General features: G+C 37.7%; 3 protein-coding genes across 4 annotated transcripts; 2 read left to right on the top strand and 1 right to left on the bottom strand.

The window, feature by feature from the left end:
* Nucleotides 1–2284, top strand: saysd1 (SAYSVFN motif domain containing 1). Its single transcript, XM_006792633.3, has 2 exons — nucleotides 1–368; nucleotides 1632–2284. Exons 1-2 carry the CDS (start codon nucleotides 165–167, stop codon nucleotides 1953–1955), a joined length of 528 nt encoding a protein of 175 aa, XP_006792696.2. The 5' UTR covers nucleotides 1–164; the 3' UTR covers nucleotides 1956–2284.
* Nucleotides 2285–2966: 682 nt separating this feature from the next.
* bpnt1 (bisphosphate nucleotidase 1) lies at nucleotides 2967–9873 on the top strand. Of its 2 annotated transcripts, XM_087852888.1 has the most exons (10): nucleotides 2967–3259; nucleotides 4480–4605; nucleotides 4711–4815; nucleotides 4921–5028; nucleotides 5184–5232; nucleotides 5432–5515; nucleotides 5652–5743; nucleotides 7857–8054; nucleotides 9229–9334; nucleotides 9472–9873. In XM_087852888.1, exons 2-10 carry the CDS (start codon nucleotides 4486–4488, stop codon nucleotides 9621–9623), a joined length of 1014 nt encoding a protein of 337 aa, XP_087709014.1. In that variant the 5' UTR covers nucleotides 2967–3259; nucleotides 4480–4485; the 3' UTR covers nucleotides 9624–9873. The 2 variants fall into 2 exon arrangements, with proteins under 2 accessions (XP_087709014.1, XP_006792693.1); XM_006792630.3 differs by lacking the exon at nucleotides 5432–5515 and having other exon boundaries at nucleotides 3101–3259.
* Nucleotides 9874–12091: 2218 nt separating this feature from the next.
* LOC102799878 (serine/threonine-protein phosphatase PP1-beta catalytic subunit-like) lies at nucleotides 12092–17934 on the bottom strand. Its single transcript, XM_006792632.3, has 8 exons — nucleotides 17828–17934; nucleotides 15867–15998; nucleotides 15193–15423; nucleotides 14641–14745; nucleotides 14262–14333; nucleotides 13092–13243; nucleotides 12591–12725; nucleotides 12092–12502 (listed from the first exon to the last, which is right to left on the bottom strand). The coding sequence occupies exons 1-8, from the start codon at nucleotides 17877–17879 to the stop codon at nucleotides 12398–12400; spliced, it is 984 nt and encodes a 327-aa protein (XP_006792695.1). The 5' UTR covers nucleotides 17880–17934; the 3' UTR covers nucleotides 12092–12397.
* Between the last annotated feature and the right edge of the window lie 2906 nt (nucleotides 17935–20840).

Below are 20840 nucleotides of genomic sequence, written 5' to 3'. Positions count from 1 at the left end.
CGTAAAATGTAAACATACCTGTTACTAAGCTAGTAGCAAGTCATCAAACTTAGACTGAAAGTTCGTGTGTGTGAGAGAGAGATTTACTGTGCTTCGAAGGGCTTATAACTTTAATGTGAGCTTATAGAAGTTGTGAATGAGTTGCTGTCGGTTCTTAATTATCCATGGAGCAAAAGCTGGCAGAGTTCAGAGCCAGACGACAGGCTGAAAAAGCTGCTCAGAAGAGTGAGACTACTGGTTCACAATCCAGAGGGGAGACAGCAGCAGACACCGCTGCTCAGTGTGATAAAACACCCACGGCTGACAGTCTGCAGCCTGAAGACAGGGCACGAAACAACCAGGCTACGACCGACGGCTCTCAAAGCAGCGTAAGAGATAATTTCAATCGGGAAGCTCATGAACTTCCCGATTTAGCTTGTTATTTTAAAGATCGGACTGTGCGTGACAAATAGAGTGCTTCGTCTGTTTTGCACTGATAGTATTGTTTTTGAATTGGCAGTAATTTAAAAAAGCACACTCACGAACAATGACGAAGTAAACCATCAAATATAACAGTAAACATACGCACAGACCACATCATTAGTTACACCTGCTAAAAGTGATTTCCATCGTTTGTATTTTTTCATATCTAATATATTTGCCCACACTGGTAAATAGGCTGTAGTCAACAGGATTTACGAAGGGTTTACATATAAAATAAAGAGTTAAATAAAGAAAATGAATTGAAGGTATTTCCATGACGTTATTTCACCTACCTTGTTTTCTACGTTGTCCATTTAAAATATCTTCTAATGTTATTGTGGGGTTTTGTTTTGGGGTTTTTTTTTACTCAAAATGACTTGATATAATTCACAAAAAGATATGTTTTAGATACTTTTGACAGATTATAGGCCAACAGTGTTTACAACAGTGTAAAATAAGCAGTCCTTTTTTTGTCAAGTACCAGAATACACCTTCTGGCATTTCGTTTGAAATCAGGTTGGACCTCCTTTAGCCACCAGAACTGCCTATATTATTCGTGAGATAGATTTAACAAGTTGCTGGAAACAAACATAAGGTCAAAGAGGTGCTCTATTGGATTGAGGTCTCATAACTGTGGAGGCCATTTGAGGACAGTGAAGTCATTGTCTTGTTTGAGATGATTTGTGGTTGTGACATGTTACCCTGCTGGACAGAGCCATTAGAAGATAGGTAAACTGTGGTCATAAAGGTATGCACTTACTTGGTTGTAATGATTGGTTGAATTACTGTTGCCAAAAAAGTGTTGGCTTTTGATGGCATTATCTACAAGAGAACTGCTACTCACTGGATATTTTCTCTTTTTTGAACCATTCTCTCTAAAGATTAGAAATAAATGTGTTTGTGGGAAAAATAATAAAGTACCTGTATTGATTGTGTATTGATTTGGAGATCCAAGCTATTTTTAAGCTCATATTATTTCTCAGCAGCCAAGGAATACTCACTGTACTGTATATGTTCATTTAATCCCCACTAAGTTATGTACAATTTGTGAGCTGTTTGTAAGAAAACTGACATCCTATTGTTTATTTATTTTATACAGTTTGGTGTATTTGTAGCATCACATGTTTTTATTCTTCTCTTCTTCTTTTTCTGTTGTGTATTCACTATAGGATCGTGGAGACTGGCTGCTGGATAGCGCTCTGGGAAAGTGGCTAGCTTCCAGACAGTTTGTCATTTCTAACATCACTTTACTAAAAGTGCTGCTATGGCTGGTTCTGCTGGGTCTGTTTGCCGAACTGGAGTTTGGTCTCCCCTTCTTTGTCATCTCCCTCTTCTACTGGCTTTATGAAGGACTCCGGAGCCCAGCGCCCCGCAAGCCTGGTGAACTGAGTGCTTATTCAGTCTTCAATCCAGACTGTCAACCTCTGCTGGGTGCTCTAACCGCAGAGCAGCTAGAGGGAGAGATGGGCTACAGACCTCTGGCAAACAGATGACTTGCCTGTGATATGCACATTGACATCAAATATTTAAATTTTCATCTGAAAAATGTTAACTTTTCTCCCATTTTTCAGTTGCTGCTTCTGTATGCCACATTAAAATGTAACTGGTCAGCCAAAAGTTTTATTTCTGTTTCTACTGTAAACTATTTTGATAGTGTACACCAGTCATATATAATGGTTAAATCATGATGGTGGGTTGGCATGTCTGTAATACAAGGTTTTTTTTCATTTAAATATGGATGTACTCCTAATTCTCTGATCAATGTGAGTTTATTTGAAAATACAGAAACCATATTGAGGATTAAAGAAGAAGAAAAAACAGCCTCTACTGAGTCAAATGAACTGCTTTTAATTTAATTCAGTAAACGGCTATTTTATTTTATTTTATGTTTACATCTTAATTTCTTAACTTTACATCTTTGTTTTTTTCTTTAGCTACTAGAGTAGCTCAAAATAATCTGTTGTTTTCTAGGCCTTTAAGTGACCTTACTGCTGATTGGTTGCTCCTGTCAAACAGATGATTGAAAAAGCATGTGGGCAGTCACTAGAGATGACCAAGTTAAGCGTATGTGGTCTTATTGATATCACACAGGGTCAAGTGTACAACAAATGCTGAAACCCCGCATTTAAAGCAGCAGCTTTTGGTTCTCAATGATTAGTTGTGCAGACACATGAACATCCACTACTGTAATGCTGCACATGACAGAAAATTAGAAGGAGAAAAAAAAAGTACAGATGTCCGATAACAAATTGTGTTTGCGATTCACGAAGTGGAGTTCTAAAATGCAAAACACAGCTTTCTCACTGAAAACACAATTACGGTCACGAAAACTGAATGTTAAATAAAATTTAAACAAAAAACTGTAAGGCTGTCCTTCCTTTCCTCCCCTTCGACGAAACCGGCGGGCACTTTGACCCGTCACATCTGTCAGTACAGAGAAAACGTGTTTCACGAGCAAAAGCGAGATGGTTCACCTCCATATTCCGGTACTTCCGTAACGGTTTTACAGTGTGGTTAGACCAGTTTTAAGCAAAACTTAACGTTGTTTTGCGTAACACAAATTCGAATTACTTACACACATTCATATATGAGAGATAATCGCTGTATTTTAATCCGTGTCGGCGTTCTTATTATTTGTTGACGGGTTCATTCTGAAACGTTGCTGAGAGTTTGTCTTTTGGGCGAGGGGGTACATATCTTGTGGGGATCAAAGGTCTACCACTTCCTGCATCTTCCTCCTTCACAAACTCCAGGTGCAGTCCACGAAAACTGTGGCTATTGCACAGCGTTAGCATCAGTAAGTACTCATCGAAGTTAAGAGGATATATTTTTTAATATTCTTCATTTTAGATTTTTAGTCACCTAGCTTTGAGCTATAGCATGGTGGCTAATTAGCCTTAACTGCACGAGCATACTTAGAATTCCGTTTACACCCGACCTTTAGTTACTTAGCTAAACTAATCACTCTAAAATGCAAAGTTAACTACTTAATATTTAACCTACGAAGCTGGTTATCGAAAGACGGCATTCACTGAGTTTTAAACTATCAATGTTAGGCTGTTATTAAGTACATTTAGTACTGTACTTACTAAAATGCAATCTTAACATACTTAAACTTTAGTCGTGTCTTTTTGTGAGACCTTATACCTGTACTGCACTATATTTCAGCGAGTAATGTTTATGTTTGTGTAAAAGTTTTAGTTACTTTACAAATTTATACATATGAGTACAAGATATACTAGAAATAATTGATTTACACAGTAAAGTACAGCTGAATGATTAGTCAATTAATCAGCTGCTGCACCCACAGCATGACCTATGCCACAGATGACCATATTCGGGATATCCACATCCTTTAGCATTATAGGGAGAGGCGAGTGGAAAGACCTGCTTGAGTAGTCGTTTTTAGACCATTCTGATATATATATATATATATATATATATATATATATATATATATATATCACATTAAAGTGACATTTTCGTTACTTGTAACACTTTGCTAGAAAATATTGGCAGATGATGGCACTAGTGTTGTTGTGAGTTAATGGGACAGTTGCCTTTAGCTAAATATTTTCATTTGAATGTGTAAATCTTATTAAAATAACCTAAAAATATTTTTTGATGTACATTAAGATAAGAAAAATGTACAACAAAGAGAAGCTACTATTATTTTCTGATATTAGTGTGTTGTGATCAGCTTAACTTCGTCATTAACTCTTGTAGCTGCAGTATCCTATGTATTCTTTTAATTTAACTGGGGGATTGTAAAAGCTATTTGCTTATCCAGAGTATTTGGTATTTTTCAGCTATTTTTTTTAGGAATAAATCCAAAAAGGACTTATTTTTTTGTTAATTTTAAGGGTTATCATTGTTATCTTTTATTTAAGATATTATATTTATCAACTGGAGTACTATGCATTTGAGTTTTTAAACCTGGCTATAGCAGATTGGCATATTGAACAAAATCACTCCTAGTTTTATGAGTTTTACTTTCTCCTGCCCTACACCAATCAGAAAGCAATGTCTGGAAGTCCTGCTGTTGTTATGCGACTGGTGGCCTCAGCCTATGCTGTGGCTGAAAAGGCTGGGACCATTGTACGGAATGTCCTTCACAGTGGAGAACTTGGTATTGTGGAAAAGGTATGACCCCACTATGTGCATTTTGTGGTTTAAGAACACTAGCTGCACTCATGGTTAAACATGTAAGGTTTAAAGTTTAACATTTCTGTTTCTACTCTTGCACAGACAGGCGCTAATGATCTGCAAACACTGGCAGATAGACTAGCACAGCAGAGCATTTGTGCTTCACTGTCCAAATGTTTCCCTAAAATCACCATAATTGGAGAGGAGGTAAGTGTCAACAATATTTAGCCAAATTATTTGCTGTGGGCACCTAGACCTAAAAACATCCTCGTATTATGACAAAGCTCATGAATATTTATATACTTTGTTCAGGATCTTCCTTCTGAAGTGATACAGGAAGATCTAATTGAGACTGGCCAGTCAGAGGAAATTCTTCAGAGGAGTTGTCCACCTGAGTACAGCCAGCTGAAAGAAGAAGAGGTAATCACATGTGGGTTTAGTTTCAGAGGTTTAGCACCTGAATAAAAAAGTATTTTCTGCTATTACAAATCAATGTTGTACAGTTGTTGCTTGGACACTGTTTACCTCCTACGGTGTATACATACTTGTTCTGAATGTGTCTATCTGAATTTCAGATAGTTGTGTGGGTAGATCCTCTTGATGGCACAAAGGAATATACTGAAGGTATGCTCTTCTGAAGCATGTCTTAAAAATCTCCTCCCATCTCTGTGTATTCAGCTGCATAGAGCTCTCTGTGCACAAGCCTGCTTGGTTGCTTTCTGGTTCTCAGCTCTCAGAACTTCACTGCTACTTTTTTTGCCTCTTCTTTGTGCATCCCTGCTCCTGCTTATCCACCTGTCCACTGTCTTTCTGCTGACCCTAGCATCGAGGTGTCTCCATTTCCAAGCTGTGGCCCAGGCACCACACAAAGGGTTGGACACCCCTCAGCTTCACAGCACAGCTCTCTGTATGGAAAGGCAACGATTAAGCCTGGCCTTGCAGAATATTAATTATTATGGCCACACTAGAAATATTTATAAGTGAAAATGCAGTAATGTCGTTTAGTGGCTTCAAGCTAACATCCTGCTGCTTCCTGACTTCAGGGCTCCTGGATAATGTGACAGTGCTCATTGGGATTGCATATGGAGGCAAAGCCATCGCAGGCGTGATCAACCAACCGTTCTACAACTACCAGGTACAAGCCAAATCAAAACTGTGTTCAAACTGTCTAACAGCTTTGCTAAATAGTGTGTCAGCCATTTTGTAGTACTTTTTGTAAACATCATTCACCTTATAGTACACAACAAAATCATCACAAGACACACTAAAATCAGCACACAAAAGCTGCACAGATGAAAGAGCCACCAGAGATGGAAATAATGTGATTTTCTTACCCACTGAGCATGCTGTACCTGGTGAGCTTGATGGCTTCTCAGAGGCAAAATTAGATGTCTCAGCTGTGCTGTGGCCCATCTTCTCCTGATAAATGCTGACTAGAGCCATATTTTAGTCTTCAGTTGCTGAATTGTATTGTACATCTTAGAGATGCATTATAAAATAGCTCGCTTATTAAAAATCTACATGCAAGCTATAACAACGATAGGCCAGCAGCTTAAAAACAAGCTGTTATTTTAAAGTATCTGATAACACAATAGTTCAATGAAATTTGCAATGATGATATTAATGATGATTAACTTTTTAACTTCTAAATTTAGAATAACTAAAGTAATCTAACCTTGTAACTCTCCAGGACCTGCATGATATTGAGACCCAATAAAAGTGAAACTGAAAAATATTTTATACCTGGAATGTCGTCACTTCCGTCAAGCTTTTTAACCAGTTGCTTGAACCCCTGCTTTTCCACCGTTTGATATTTGGGCTTGTCTCATTGTTGTGCACATTAGGGAATGTAAAAGCATGATATCACAGTAGGACTCTTTTGCAGCTGCACATATATGTGCCCAGCTCTATCTGTCCATGAAGCCAGATAACACACACCAATTAGTTAAACTGCAGGAATGTCTTAAAGACATAAAGACTTGGATGGCCACTAACTTTCTGCTTCTTAACTCAGATAAAACTGAGGTCATTGTACTCGGCGCTGAAAAGCTTAGAAATATGGTATCTAACCAGATTCTTACTCTGGATGGCATTACCTTGGCCTCCAGTAACACTGTGAGGAACCTTGGAGTCATTTTTGACCAGGATATGTCCTTCAACGCACATATTAAACAAATATGTAAGACTGCGTTCTTCCATTTGCGCAACATCTCTAAAATTAGAAATATCCTGTCTCAGAGTGACGCTGAAAAACTAGTTCATGCATTTATTACTTCCAGGCTGGACTACTGCAATTCATTATTATCAGGATGTCCAAAAAACTCACTGAAAAGCCTTCAGCTAATCCAAAATGCTGCAGCAAGAGTACTGACAGGGACTAGAAAGAGAGAGCAGATTTCTCCTGTTTTGGCTTCCCTTCATTGGCTTCCTGTTAAATCCAGAATTGAATTCAAAATCCTGCTCCTCACATACAAGGTCTTAAATAATCAGGCCCCATCTTATCTTAATGACCTTGTGGTACCATATTACCCTATTAGAGCACTTCGCTCCCGCTCTGCAGGCCTACTTGTTGTTCCTAGAGTATTTAAAAGTAGAATGGGAGGGAGAGCCTTCAGTTTTCAGGCCCCTCTTCTGTGGAACCAGCTTCCAGTTTGGATTCGGGAGACAGACACTATCTCTACTTTTAAGATTAGGCTTAAAACTTTCCTTTTTGCTAAAGCATATAGTTAGGGCTGGACCAGGTGACCCTGAATCCTCCCTTAGTTATGCTGCAATAGATGTAGGCTGCCGGGGGATTCCCATGATGCATTGAGTTTTTCCTTTCCAGTCACCTTTCTCGCTCTCTATGTATTAACAGACCTCTCTGTGTTGAATCATATCTGTTATTAACGTCTGTCTCTCTTCCACAGCATGTCTTTTATCCTGTCTTCCTTCTCTCACCCCAACCGGTCGCAGCAGATGGCCGCCCCTCCCTGAGCCTGGTTCTGCCGGAGGTTTCTTCCTGTTAAAAGGGAGTTTTTCCTTCCCACTGTCGCCAAAGTGCTTGCTCATAGGGGGTCATACGATTGTTGGGTTTTTCTCTGTATCTATGAAGCGCCTTGAGGCGACTTTTGTTGTGATTTGGCGCTATATAAATAAAATTGAATTGAATTGAATTGAATATGTAGTGTCCAAAATGTAGCATACCTATAAGAAAGAGTCTGTAGTAGTTGAGTGAGTAAGGTTAATTGTGACATTTTCAACATCAGCTTGGTGCAGGAACACAATTAGGAAGAACCATGTGGGGGATGCTGGGATTGGGCGCTTTTGGGTTCCAGCTCCAGGAAGTTCCAGGTGACAGACGGATTGTCACCACCACCCGTTCCCATAGCAACAAGCTGGTAACAGACTGTGTGGATGCCATGGAGCCTCACGAAGTTGTACGAGTGGGTGGTGCTGGAAATAAGGTAAGATGGATCTAAAATTTTCTTCTGACAGTGGTAACAACTCTTTGTACTTGTCCGGGCAGGGTTTTTTAAAACGTATCAACATTATGTTTAATTTCAGAGATCATCAAGACATAAAAACTGCATGTATAGAATGAACAGTCAGTTGATTGATTCCCCGTGTGCCATCACAAGCTTTAAATCCACAGGTTCTGTTAAAGTAGGATCCTGTGCTCTTCTTATGCTATCATAGGGCTTTGTCTGCAGGCATGCCTCACATAATCTACCAAATGCACCCTTCATGCATTTATATCCCACTACTCCATGGCTTTATTTTATGTATTGTCCTGGAGTTTGTGCTTTGTTTAGTTTATTGGTTATCAGCTCTCTCTGCTCTTCTTTCCCCTCACCCCAACCGGCGTTCTCTTTATATTAAAATATTCCCAGTATTGAAAAGTAGCATTCATAGAAGATTGTTGTAAATGTGGTTTTCTCTCTATTGTTGCAAGCTCTTTGCTTTAGTTTAAGCGCACCCCATTATGAAGGTGGTGAAGGTTGTTACTATATAAATAATAAAAGAAAGATGTAAATCAATATAAAAAAGTGCTAACAAATTGAACTCACTTTTTTACATTAGTGACCAATGAATTATGATGCAGTGAGATTTTTCTTTTACATTATGTCAATATAAAATTGTACTTAGTAGTCAGTATAATCTTTTAGTGATATAAGTTTGCATATTATAGAATACTGCATGATGACCCTTTTATGACTTAGACTGTTGTTGGAATTAAGACTTGCTTTATAAATTCTTTCTCACAGTGATAATAGCTGAGCAAGCTGTTATCATTTCACTCCTGCCAGGAAGAGGAGAGCTGGATACTTTTATCTGCAAGAAGAGGGGCCACGTCCTTCAGAATAACACACACACACACACACACACATACACCTGAACCACTCTTATCTTCACTCTGGTGTGAGCGTTCTGTGATCATGCCCTTGCAAGTAAAAACTGCAGCGTCTGTGTGTTTCTACCTTTAGATTCTTAGCTGAAGAAGTGTCTTTAGAATAAATCTCTTGACACATTATTAAAATTAAAACTTGGAAAAGTGGATGCTTTTGTCTAGTTATATAGATACATTCTACACAGAGAGACTGAACGTACATTTTTCTGTCCGTGCTTCTCTACCTGCAGATTATCCAGCTTGTTGAAGGAAAAGCTTCTGCCTATGTCTTTGCTAGTCCAGGGTGCAAGAAGTGGGACACTTGTGCTCCTGAAGCAATCCTGCATGCTGTTGGAGGTGAAAACATTTAATCATATAGCAACATAATGTCATGTATAGACAGTTTTTTTTTTTTTGTTTTTTTTTTTAGTGTTTAAACCACTTTCTAAAATCGTTTCCCAAATATTTCCTGATCATCTCTTTTTCTAATGCAGGTAAACTGACTGATATGCATGGAAATGCATACCGCTATGATGCTAGTGTAAAGCACATGAACTCGGCCGGGGTTCTTGCTACACTCCGTAACCACAAGTACTACGTCAGCAGAGTACCACAGTCAGTGCTGCAAGCTCTCAAGTCAGACTGAGGTCTGTCTTTATGTTCCCAAAACATACAGTGTAAAATCACTGTTTTGTTTTTTTTATTAACCACATTATTTGACTGGTGTATCTAATTTTCAAATGTAACTAGTAACAGCAGTTTTGAGGGTATTCTGTATTCCTGTGCCTAAAACAAATCACCGTGATTTCTGAGTGTCAGCGGACTAACCAAACTACCACTATGATCTGCACTAATTTAATGAATCAGACACAAGTATTAAAGCAGGCTTAACAGCGCTTCCATTTATTTCACTCGTTTGAAACAAACTTGTACAAATCTCAGAACATCTTAACATACTGTTTCTCAACTTGAAGACCAATAGATTTACAAGGCAAAAGGCAAGATCTGAAGGTTAAATGTTGGTTAGTGAGTTGGAAATGATGTACTGTACTTGATTCGGTAACCACAAAGTCGGAACAGTCTATATGTAATGCAATGCCAACAACAAACAAAATGCAGGCATCTTGACTTGATACATTTTACCCTCTTTTCACACACAGTAACAGAAAATACATTCTGGACAGTGAAAGAGGGCAATGGTCAAACCCCACTGCTGTGAAGAACAAACATACAACTGAGCTGTGAACACTAAAAATGAACTGACAACGACTAGTTAATCCTGTATTTGAAACCTCGTCTTGTATCTAACAAGATGCCGTGTTCTTCATTTTCTTACTTTCTCTTTTTTCACACTGGCACATCTGTCTACTTTTCTACACATTTAAGTATTTATCAGACTAAAGGACACACACTCAAAGTGCTCTCTGAGCAGTGTGGGTCCATGATGTCTGAATTTTTACTTCAGAAGCAAAAAAGGAACCATTTACAATGTTGCTTTATCGATATTTTATACCAACAATGGAAACACCCACTAATGCTTGTTCAGTGATGTGAGGGATTAAAAATGTAGACAGTACAGTATGAGTTGTGGAAAAATGGACTTGAAACACTACGAGGAGCATCGGCTTTATACAAATGCCCAACTAAAGATTTAGCACAAGTTGGCATCTTTTTGAAATTAAGAGGCTTTAATAGCCGTCTCACATAATTGTGCTTGCATACAGCAAGATTTCTAGCAATATTTATTGCACTTACATCATAAAAGTCTCTGGATTTTATTGGCATCTCCATAGGAAGAAAACATTCTTGAGTCGTAAGAAAAGTCTTAGCTGTCACGTTTAAAGATAAAATTCAACATTATGGGAAATATGCTTTGGCCGTACCTGCTAAGAGTGAAATTCATGGTGAATTGATTAACGGTTCGTTTGTTGTGTTGTTTGGGACTGTAGGTACAGCTAACAGAGCTTAGCATAAAGACTGGAATCAAGTGTCTAGCATGACTAGCAGAGATCAAATACAACAAAATCAACATATCAGCACCTCCAAAGCCCAATAATATTAACAAGAACATTAACAATATTTGGTTTATCTGGACGAACAAAAAAAAAACCCACACTAATTTTAAAGGCGTTTCTTTCAGTAAACTTTAATGCTGTACACCATACTTATATAGTATGTGAATTTTAAGAAGGTAGTCCAAATTTGATCGCAATCAAATTCAAATTTAATTTGTGAAAAATTTGAAAAAAAATAGTACTCGAGGAGCTAAATCTAACAATCGACCTGGTAGATACTTTGCTCATGCTACCCTGCAGCTCAGTCTCACTGCAAAACCTGAAGGAGTAGACAATACGACTAATTTTGAACACAAATTGTCCTTTTTGTTGACACTCACCCCAGCACTGAATTTAATGCACTTCAGTTGGAAGTACCTCTTGTGCCCACATGCGCTGCTTTAAAACATTTGCTACACCTGTTTAAACCCAACCCATGATCTTTTCCTAAATCTAACCAAATATTTTTGCTGCCTAAACCAAACCAACACCTAAAAACACAACTAAAGCCTCAAAGTATCAATTAGGAAAACTTAAAATTGTTAGTCCTGAGTGTCTCCAGAGTCTTTAGCACTTTCAGACTGGAAGCACAACAATTTGTGTCTAATTAATGAATCTGTGCTCATGGCACATCTGTTTCGCAAACTAACACCCGTGATGGTGGGAAATGCACTAATGCAACAAACAGCCATTCTGTGGAGGGGTCCTTGAGAGCACATCCATACTTTTGAAAGTGTGACAAGTATTGAGATGCAATGTGTCCTTAACAAGAGATCTGTCGATTTAAGTTTTACACTGGGAAGTCTGAAGAGTGATTTCAGGCCCTTGTGCTAAGCTATGAAAGCCATATTTAACAGGTGAGAAGTCTTACCTGATATTTTGCAGGAAAACAAAGGAGCATATTTCCCAAAATGTTTAACGATTTAACCAGTGTGTAATACTTGAGATAACACAGTGGGAATCGAGATGAGACTGGATTTATTTGGACCTGTAGGCTGGGAGAGTGCTGATTTTACACATTGCTTAAACAAAGAGCTCATCTCAATCACACAAGCGTGCATGCATTTACAAAACCACGATTTTTTTTAATCTGAAGGCAAAGAAGTATCTCGGCCATTTCAAAAAAAGGTTGGTGTTAATATTCCAGAATGAGCTGAGTAAATACATACTGTAGCATTAAAAAAAGAAAAATCACTCACATATTCATAAAAATACCCACAGAACAAGCAAAACAAAAAACCCTCTCTTTGAGTTTCTATTTACACGTGAATAAACTGACTGAGAAGGCTGGAGTGTTTGAGGCAGCCTGCAGGGATGTGGGCCAAAGCCCAGCCAGAGGAGGAGCAGGAGAGTCGGGGCCAGCTGCTCACCTCTTTTTAGGTGCCTGAGTGGTACGAGGTGGGGTGACCGGGCGACCTGAATTCACCCCTCCATACTGATACTTAGCTTTTTTCTCTGACGGCTTCAGGATCTGAAAAGAACAGATAGCGGTGTTGACATATAGGCCTACAGAGGATTTAAGGGAGATTTAATGTGCCATCAAAATGAACATGCTCTACCTGAAAAGAACACATGAGCGATTCGTCCACACTCATCATGCCGCCTGCATTGTCAAACTCCCCACAGTAATTGGGAGCAGAAAACAGGGTCACCAGCTGCCGCTTTGCAAAGAACTCATAACCGTCCTCAACAACCTGTGGGGTGGCAGGATTAATACAAGATGACTGACTGAAAATTAACTGGCACCTATTTTGGTAATCAATTCAATTCAGTTATTTTTAAGGCTTGTTTTTTTTAAAGATGGTTTTGGTAGCTTAATGTTCCACTCAGTAAGCCAAAAATATTTTCTACTAGGTAGTTGTATGTTATTCAAGAATATTTCGGGAACATGTTTTGCATACAAAATGATCAGATCTGTTTTCACTTTCGAGCTGTAATAAATAAAAATGATTTAATTAAATTAAAACTGACCAAACTTGTTTTCATTAACAAATGGAAGTTTAATTATCAGCTGAGTCATTTTAATACAGTTGTATGTCATCAAGTAGCTTGAGTGTTACCTGATGTGCTCGACAAATGAGGTCCAAGTCGTGGCGGTTGAGGAACTTGCTGACCACATCAGCCCCAAAGGTGAAGGAGACGCCCCGATCATTTTCACCCCAGCCCTGGACATCTTTGTCTGGATCAGACCACAGCAGGTCGCACAGCAAGCCTGGAATGTGGCACATTTAAGTCAGCAGCGCAGTCGAGTTGAGCAGTTACCCACCGACAAGTGCCTATTTTTGTAAACTTATACATGTAATTGTATGTTTAAAAAAACTGACATTTCACCTGTTTGTTAGTGAAACTGTTGTGAAGACTTGTTTCCGAGCGACATCTTGGTGTTTTAAATCCAAACTTGTCACCATGCACTGATACAGTAGAGACTTGTCAATCACAAGTCAGGCTCACCCTAAACCGTACATAACTGAAACTAGTCAGCAAGACCATAACCTCATCACAAAAGTGTTTATGGTACCATCCAGCAAAGTCGACCTCAAATTGACATCACTAGTCGATTTGAGCAGCACAGCCCTCAAGCTGCTGAAGCTGGAATAAGACAGCTGTACCGTGACAGTGACCATAAATGGGCGTGGCTATGTGATGGAATTACCAGAAGTGATGGGTATGGTCACCCTGACTGGCCATTGTAAAAAAAAAAAAATCAGTCTAAATGGGGGTTCAAAATGGAACAACTAACAGCGATATGGCAAGCAAAGATCCGGGAATGTCATTAACAGTCAGATGCTTCAAATGACAACAGATGAAAAAACTGTTAAGGACATGAAGTGGACCACTCCTGAGTTACATTTTTCCTCATCTCTGAGGTGAGTGATCTAAACAGCTCTGAGTGGGAACAAAGAAAGTGCTGACTGACATATAAGGGGGTGGTAAAAACATAAGCGAGTTACCTAGACAACCAGAGCCTAAAATGTCCTGCAATGAACATCTGTCAGCTACAAAGCAAGGCACCATGAGCAAATTGTTTCATATCTGGATGGGGCTTAAGGCACTATGACAATGGCTTTACTCTTTAAACCTCAAAGCTATGTCCATCCTTTATATACAGTCTACATGCTAAAGCAGTAGGTGACAATGTATTCATAATTTTACACTGAACATGTGCACAATGGGAAATGACAACAGATATATATGATGATCTTCATGAATCTATTAACTTAAACACAGACCTGTGTCTGGGACATCAGTGGGTCTCATAATACGTCGAATTTGTTCCATGGACTGCAGATCAGGTGACAGTCCTGAGCAAAAGAGGACAGTATTTACTACATGCATCAGTAAAAAATTTAGACATGGCAAAAACAAAGTTGACTAATGTCATGAATTACCAAGTATTTACTGTAGTTAGTAAAAATATGTTAAGTTAATGCAATAGTAACAAGATATATTACTAGCTAAGCCCTCAAATGCATTTAAATACCTAAGACTGATAAATGGAGTAATTCTATATGATCCTACTGCCTATTTAGAGGCACACTTTTAATTCACGGAGACAAATTATTCAGCCGTACTTTGTTACCTCCTACATAACAGATATGTTTCACAAACCTCCGTGACAGCAGAAAATCTTCTCATCAATAATCGCAGCAATGGGCAGACAGTTAAAACAGTCTGTGAATGTCTTCCAGAGCTTTATGTTGAACCTGCGTTTGCCTGAGGAAAATTTAACCAGAAACAATTTCCAATTCAGGTGTGTTATGTTACATCCATGAAAACTTCAGTTATCTCACAACCAGAAATGTTCACTTTTCACATTTTTAGCTTTCAGAAAATTCAATATATGTTTTGAACTTTAATCATTATCAGATTACTTTAATAATCATGATTTGTATTCTCTAGTGCAGTAAGCACTAGAGAATATTAAGGATTAAATCCAATGTTGATCAAACGTTTTTGTCTTTTACACATAATTTATCGCCATAGTGCTTATTTCCATTGAATAACAGAAAGAGAAAGGAAAATAGTTCTTCAGTTTGTATCAATACAAACCACAGAAGCAGCTAATCTTTACATCTATGAAACTGTAACCATCAAGTTAAATTAACAGAATTTAAATCTAACAGTATTCAGATGCAGACAAGCACTGATTTTCCAACTTACATTCGTCATAGAAGCCATAGATGCGATTGATGGAGGCACACTCGTGGTTCCCTCTGAGCAAGAAGAAGTTTTCTGGATATTTGATCTTGTAAGCGAGCAGAAGGCAAATGGTCTCTAATGACTGCTTCCCTCTATCCACGTAATCTCCCAGGAACAGATAGTTGGCCTCTGGCGGAAAACCTCCATACTCGAATAGCCTTAACAAGTCTGTGTACTGCCCATGGATATCACCTGAAATGAAAATTTTTACCTACAGTTTATTGATCTCATGTGATTATACAGATATCTTTGAAAATGAATGGCATGTTATAAACATATTTATAAAATGTTTAGTAAAATATTAAGCTCAACTGTATCAAATGCTGCATTGAGGTCTAGCAGGACAAGCACATAGATGAGTGAGGTGTCAGAGGCCATAAGGTGGTCATTCATAATCTTCACTAATGCGGTTTCTGTGCTACAGTGAACTACTGTGAATCTAAACATGGTTAGCTGGGAGCAAAAATAACAGCATTGTGGGGTGGACTGTCTTGCTGTGAAGGGACTTAAAACATATAAGACAAATCCAAGCGGATTTTTGGTCAATTCAACCTGTAAGCATTGTAAATGTAGTGAACAAAGTAAATAAAAACAATGTATATAAACGCCCTCTGGGGATATAGGTGGGTTCTCACCACAGATTTTGAGTGGAGCCTCAAGTTCAAGAAGAATTGGCTGACTGAGGAAAATCTCTCTGGACTTGATGCAGAGCCCGCGCACCTCAGCCTCTGTCATCTGTACGATCTTCCCTGGACGGCATCCTCGCACTACAAGGTAAAAAGTAACACACATATATCATTATTGTAATTTAAACAGAAAAAGAAAAAAATTTCATTCATATCACCAATTCCCAAAACATTTATATTAAACGAAACTATTAATTAAAAAAAAATAGTATGTTCAAGTCACAAGTTTTGTCTTTTATTTACATTTGCACCACAGATTAAAGAAATCTGATCACCAAGTTTTGCTTTGCTACTGGCCAAATATGCTATTTACTCCAATCAACATGGGTTGTTATGAACTGGCAAGATCAGGAATGAACAGCTTGTTGGCTCAGTTGGAAGTTTATGAGTGAGTGAGCGCAGGCGGTCCAGTCTAGAGGGCAGATTAATGTATGAAGAAAAACAACAAGGTTGTTTAGAAATGTGGTAGCGCTAGCCAAAGCTGAAAGCTTACTCACAAATGTTATTGAACAACTGACAGTAGGTACAAGTTGCACATTAAACCCATAATGGTAACCACAGATAAAAACAATATAGATTTGTAATAAATTAGCGTGATGCTGATTTTTAATTACAGTGGAGTTCTAGTAATGTTAAATACTATCAATCTTCCTGCAGATGTTAAATGCACAAATTTCAGTATGTGCAGAACAAATACATCCAAAATTAGTTCATGACATGCATTAAAGTAGATGGAATTGAAGGATTTAATACATTTTTAAGTGTAAAGACAGTAACAATGATTTTGCATATCATTGGTTTTTCCATTACCACAAAGTGCATATGCCAATAAGCAGGATGTTTAACCAGATATTATTTATTGTTTTCCATATACCATTCTTTATTTGGTTTCAGGCAAGCAACAACAAAGATAATACTGAATTGTTATGAGCAAATGAAAAGATTAAGGTGAAAGGTAAAAGAAGTTCACTTCACTTTTACTTACACTGATGGATGTGGGGTTTATTTAAACTATTTTATAATTCTGGGTATCATACGCAGATTTTTTTCTGCTTTTAGAAATTGGACCAAAAAATACTATTAAATTTTAAGTTTTGTGTATTTTGTTTTCATTTAAGACACTTTTTTAATCGATCAAATACGTCATTTTTATTGATACATTTCATTTATTTTATCTCTTAAATTATGCATTGTACAGCAACTAATAACTCAAGATTCTCGTTTTCTTAAATGTTATGGAATTGCTTTATTTAAAAGTATCAGGTACTCGTGGGAAATACTAATACCTCAGAACAGTACTAGTGGACTGAGTTGATTCCCACCCCAGGTACAGCCTAGGGAATACACTGGTTTACTGTTTAAATTAGCCGTGCAGGCTTTAGTGATCCCCTACGTAAAGGGGGTGTGTCCGCAGAGGTAGCCGACTTAGTTACATGCCTTGGAAACGAGAACAGTTAGTGTTACTAAGCAACCATAAAATTTAACAGTTCTTCCTGTTCCCCAACATAAGAAAAATATTAACCAGCACCCACTACAACAAAAGAGGTGCTGTTAAACCCTCAACTTATATGACTACTTAATGTAATTAGCTTTCACTATCCCTATCGGGCAACAGCAAGCCAATTTGACATCACTCTTATTTTCCACACAATCTCAAAACTAGCATTAACCAGCAATAACGAACAGATAGAGTGATGCCACACTATTTGGGTCTAACGTTTACCGTAGCTTTTTAACGCGGCTGTTAGCTTAACGCTTGATGCCGATGAAAAACAGCTAAGGATGCGATGGCGAAATGCTTTCGAAACATGTCGTGAAGTTCCTGGTTACAAACAAGAACCTCCAGATAGCCTTTTTCTCCTGACCGAATAAATTTACATAAAGACGCTAGATCACAAATGCTAACCTACCTTCCAGTAATCTAGAGATGAGGCTGTCAACGTTCAACTCGCTTTCCGCCATGTTTCTGATGCTCACACAGGCAGGTTAATGGACAACACTGGCCCTGAGTGCTGACTTGTAGGCTCGATGAGTGGACAAGCTTACTCAAGTAAAATCACACTTAAATGTACAAAAGTACGGAAGCTATGGATGTAAAATAAGGCAAGAGTGTATTGTCAAGACACAGTACCGACTAACAGAGGTATTATAGCTTTCTATTTTTTATTAGTTTATTTATTCTGGGGTTTCTTTTGTTTGTTTTTGTTTTTCATTCAGTTTAGTTTGCCCCAACTCATTTGTTAAGTCTTTACTTGTAAAGCTTGACTTTGCTTCATCAATAAAGGGATTTAAGACGTTCAGAACAGTCCAGTAATGCAGTACAAGCACTTGACTCAGAGTCTTAAAAAGTATTTAAATGAAGAGGTTAGGAAAAGAAAAAAAGGGGAAGAAAAATGAGATAGAGAGATGAAGAAAAATAGACAGGAGTGCTGGGAGGCCTACCTACCTCCCTTTTTTAGATTAAAATCAGCCACATATACACATGTACATATAAACCTTATCCTTATTTGAACTAATATAATTGAAATCAGTCATCAACTACTTCACAATTTCAAATGCATCATATACATTTAGCATAATTAAATTAAAAGTTTAATAATGTTATTTTATACTGCACAAGCTACAGGTAGTGACGTTGTGCTAAGCTAGGTAGCATTTTGCAGGGCATTTTTATTCTGTTACTTTAAGTTTATCTTTTATATGCCTGCATATATTTACAAATCCAACAACCCTGTGAACTGAAACATGTTGATACAAGGGCTTTATTAAAATGCTGGGTTTGCAAAGGAAATACTTTTACTATGGTTAGACTCCTTAACTCAGTTGAATGCTCGCCCTTTCAGGCGTACAACTGAACACACTCATTTCACTGTGAGCACTAAAGAAGCAGGAAAGACAAAGATGGAGCCTGATGATTCAAGATGTTGTGAGGAGCAGGGTTTTGAATTTAATTCTGGATTTGACAGGGAGCCAATATAGGAGAAATTCACACACCTGGTTCAAATTTTGCATTCAATTATACAGTATATAGACTTAATGTTCCTCTCCTGGTATCTAAATGACTCCAGCTCTATCTTTTTATGCTATGAAAATGCCTGTAAGCAGTGCGATCTGGATGAGGGTCATTTTAATAGAATTTAATTTAATTTATTTTTATTTAGAAAGAGGGACAATACATATTAATGAACATTTTAACAAATGTAAATATGCCCAGGCTTGGGCTCATTTCCATCTGCAGACCCTCTGGCAGGTTGGTGTTACAGATAAATTAGTAAAAACATACAGAGACACTATTCACAGATCATGGGACAAGGACAAAAACAGTGATCACATCATATTAGAACAAACAATGACAAGAAGAGTGGACAACACAGGACAATATAGATAACAGTAAAGGAAACACATCAATTATATTGCACAAACCCCAGTATTACACATGCCCTGACTGTCCTGATATTGCACTGACCCATTACACTAATGGTTGTTCCCCTTTTTGTAAATACACTAACTCTTTTTCACGTCCAATACAAAGCATGATTAGTTAAACATGATCATATATTTGTGTGTCCCTCAGCCACCCTTTTAAGTTACTCTTAAAGATAGGGAGACTTGTACTTTCCCTCACTGACAGTGGAAGACTATTCCAGAAGCTCACTCCCTGATATGACAGAGCATTCTGTGAAAAGGTAGTCCATCTAAATGCCAATTCAGAATCACCTCTAACAGTGGCTTGAGTCAATCAAGACCCAGCAATGCTGCTAGAATTTTGTTTAATAAAATCACTCATTGGTGGAGGCGCTAGACCATGTATAACTTTGTATATTAGACAGGCAGATTTAAACAATTTGAAATTAGTAAAATTTAGAAACTTATATTTATCTAAAATTTGACAATGGTGAAATTAAAAAGGTTTCTTGTCTAATATTTTCAATGCTCTTTTGTAGCATACTTCGACTGGTCCAATAGCAGCAAACCTCGTATAGGACCAACTTGTAATACAGTATTCAATATGAGCCAATATCATAGAGTGCAGGAAGGTAATCGCTGCTGTGTCTGTTAATGATGTGCGGATATGTCTAAAGTTCTGTATATTAACATTTACAGTTTTCACTACTTTTTAATGTGTTTTTTAAAGGATAATTTTGAGTCTAGTAGCACTCCCAAATACTTAAATTCCTCAACATTAATTAGTTCTTGTGCACCCAAGCGAACTTTTACTGCAGCCACAGTTGTTTTAGGTTTACTAAAAAACATTGATACGGTCTTTTTAACATTAAGGCACAGGCATGAGTCATTCAGCCATTTTTAAAATAATGTAATGCCAATGAAAGCTGATGGGCTGCATCATCAGCAGTTTTGGCTTGTGTAAAAATTGAAAAAAAAGAAAAGAAAAAGATGTGATCTATATTTCCATAAACAAATCCAATAAATAATGTTTATCTATGTGATATAGACATACTATACATTATAAATATGTTCCAGTTCACCTTCTTAGTTTTCCATGTGTGCAACATTTGCTTACTGACATTAATGAGTAAGGTGGGAGTCACATAACATTTTCTTAATTTGCCCAATTGAACGCTTTCTGAGATGCAGCCAGAAATGAGTGGTCTTCAAAGTTACTCCAGTTCACCCTGAGAGTAGCATGATAATGAATAACAGTATGAAAATACTGATAAGCTGAGCAACTTCAATATATAAATCTAAACCACAAATGTCAAATTGCTGCTGGGTGCTTTGAAAAGGTTAGAGGGATCACCAGAGCCAGTGGTATTTCTTCTCTAGAGAATATTTGCATATTTATACAAAGTTAATGCTTCACTTGTTGGACAAAAAACTGCTAGAAGATTTAAAAACACTAAATTCAACTCTGTTTTAAACAAATGAATCAAAGCGCACTCAACTACTGAAGCATTTTTATTT

The sequence above is a fragment of the Neolamprologus brichardi genome, chromosome 15, assembly GCF_056152115.1.
Source record: "Neolamprologus brichardi isolate AB-2024 chromosome 15, ASM5615211v1, whole genome shotgun sequence".
In the NCBI taxonomy this organism is placed as follows: domain Eukaryota; kingdom Metazoa; phylum Chordata; class Actinopteri; order Cichliformes; family Cichlidae; genus Neolamprologus; species Neolamprologus brichardi.
The sequence above is the reverse complement of the archived record's forward strand: the minus strand, read 5'-3'. Positions and strand labels throughout refer to the sequence as shown.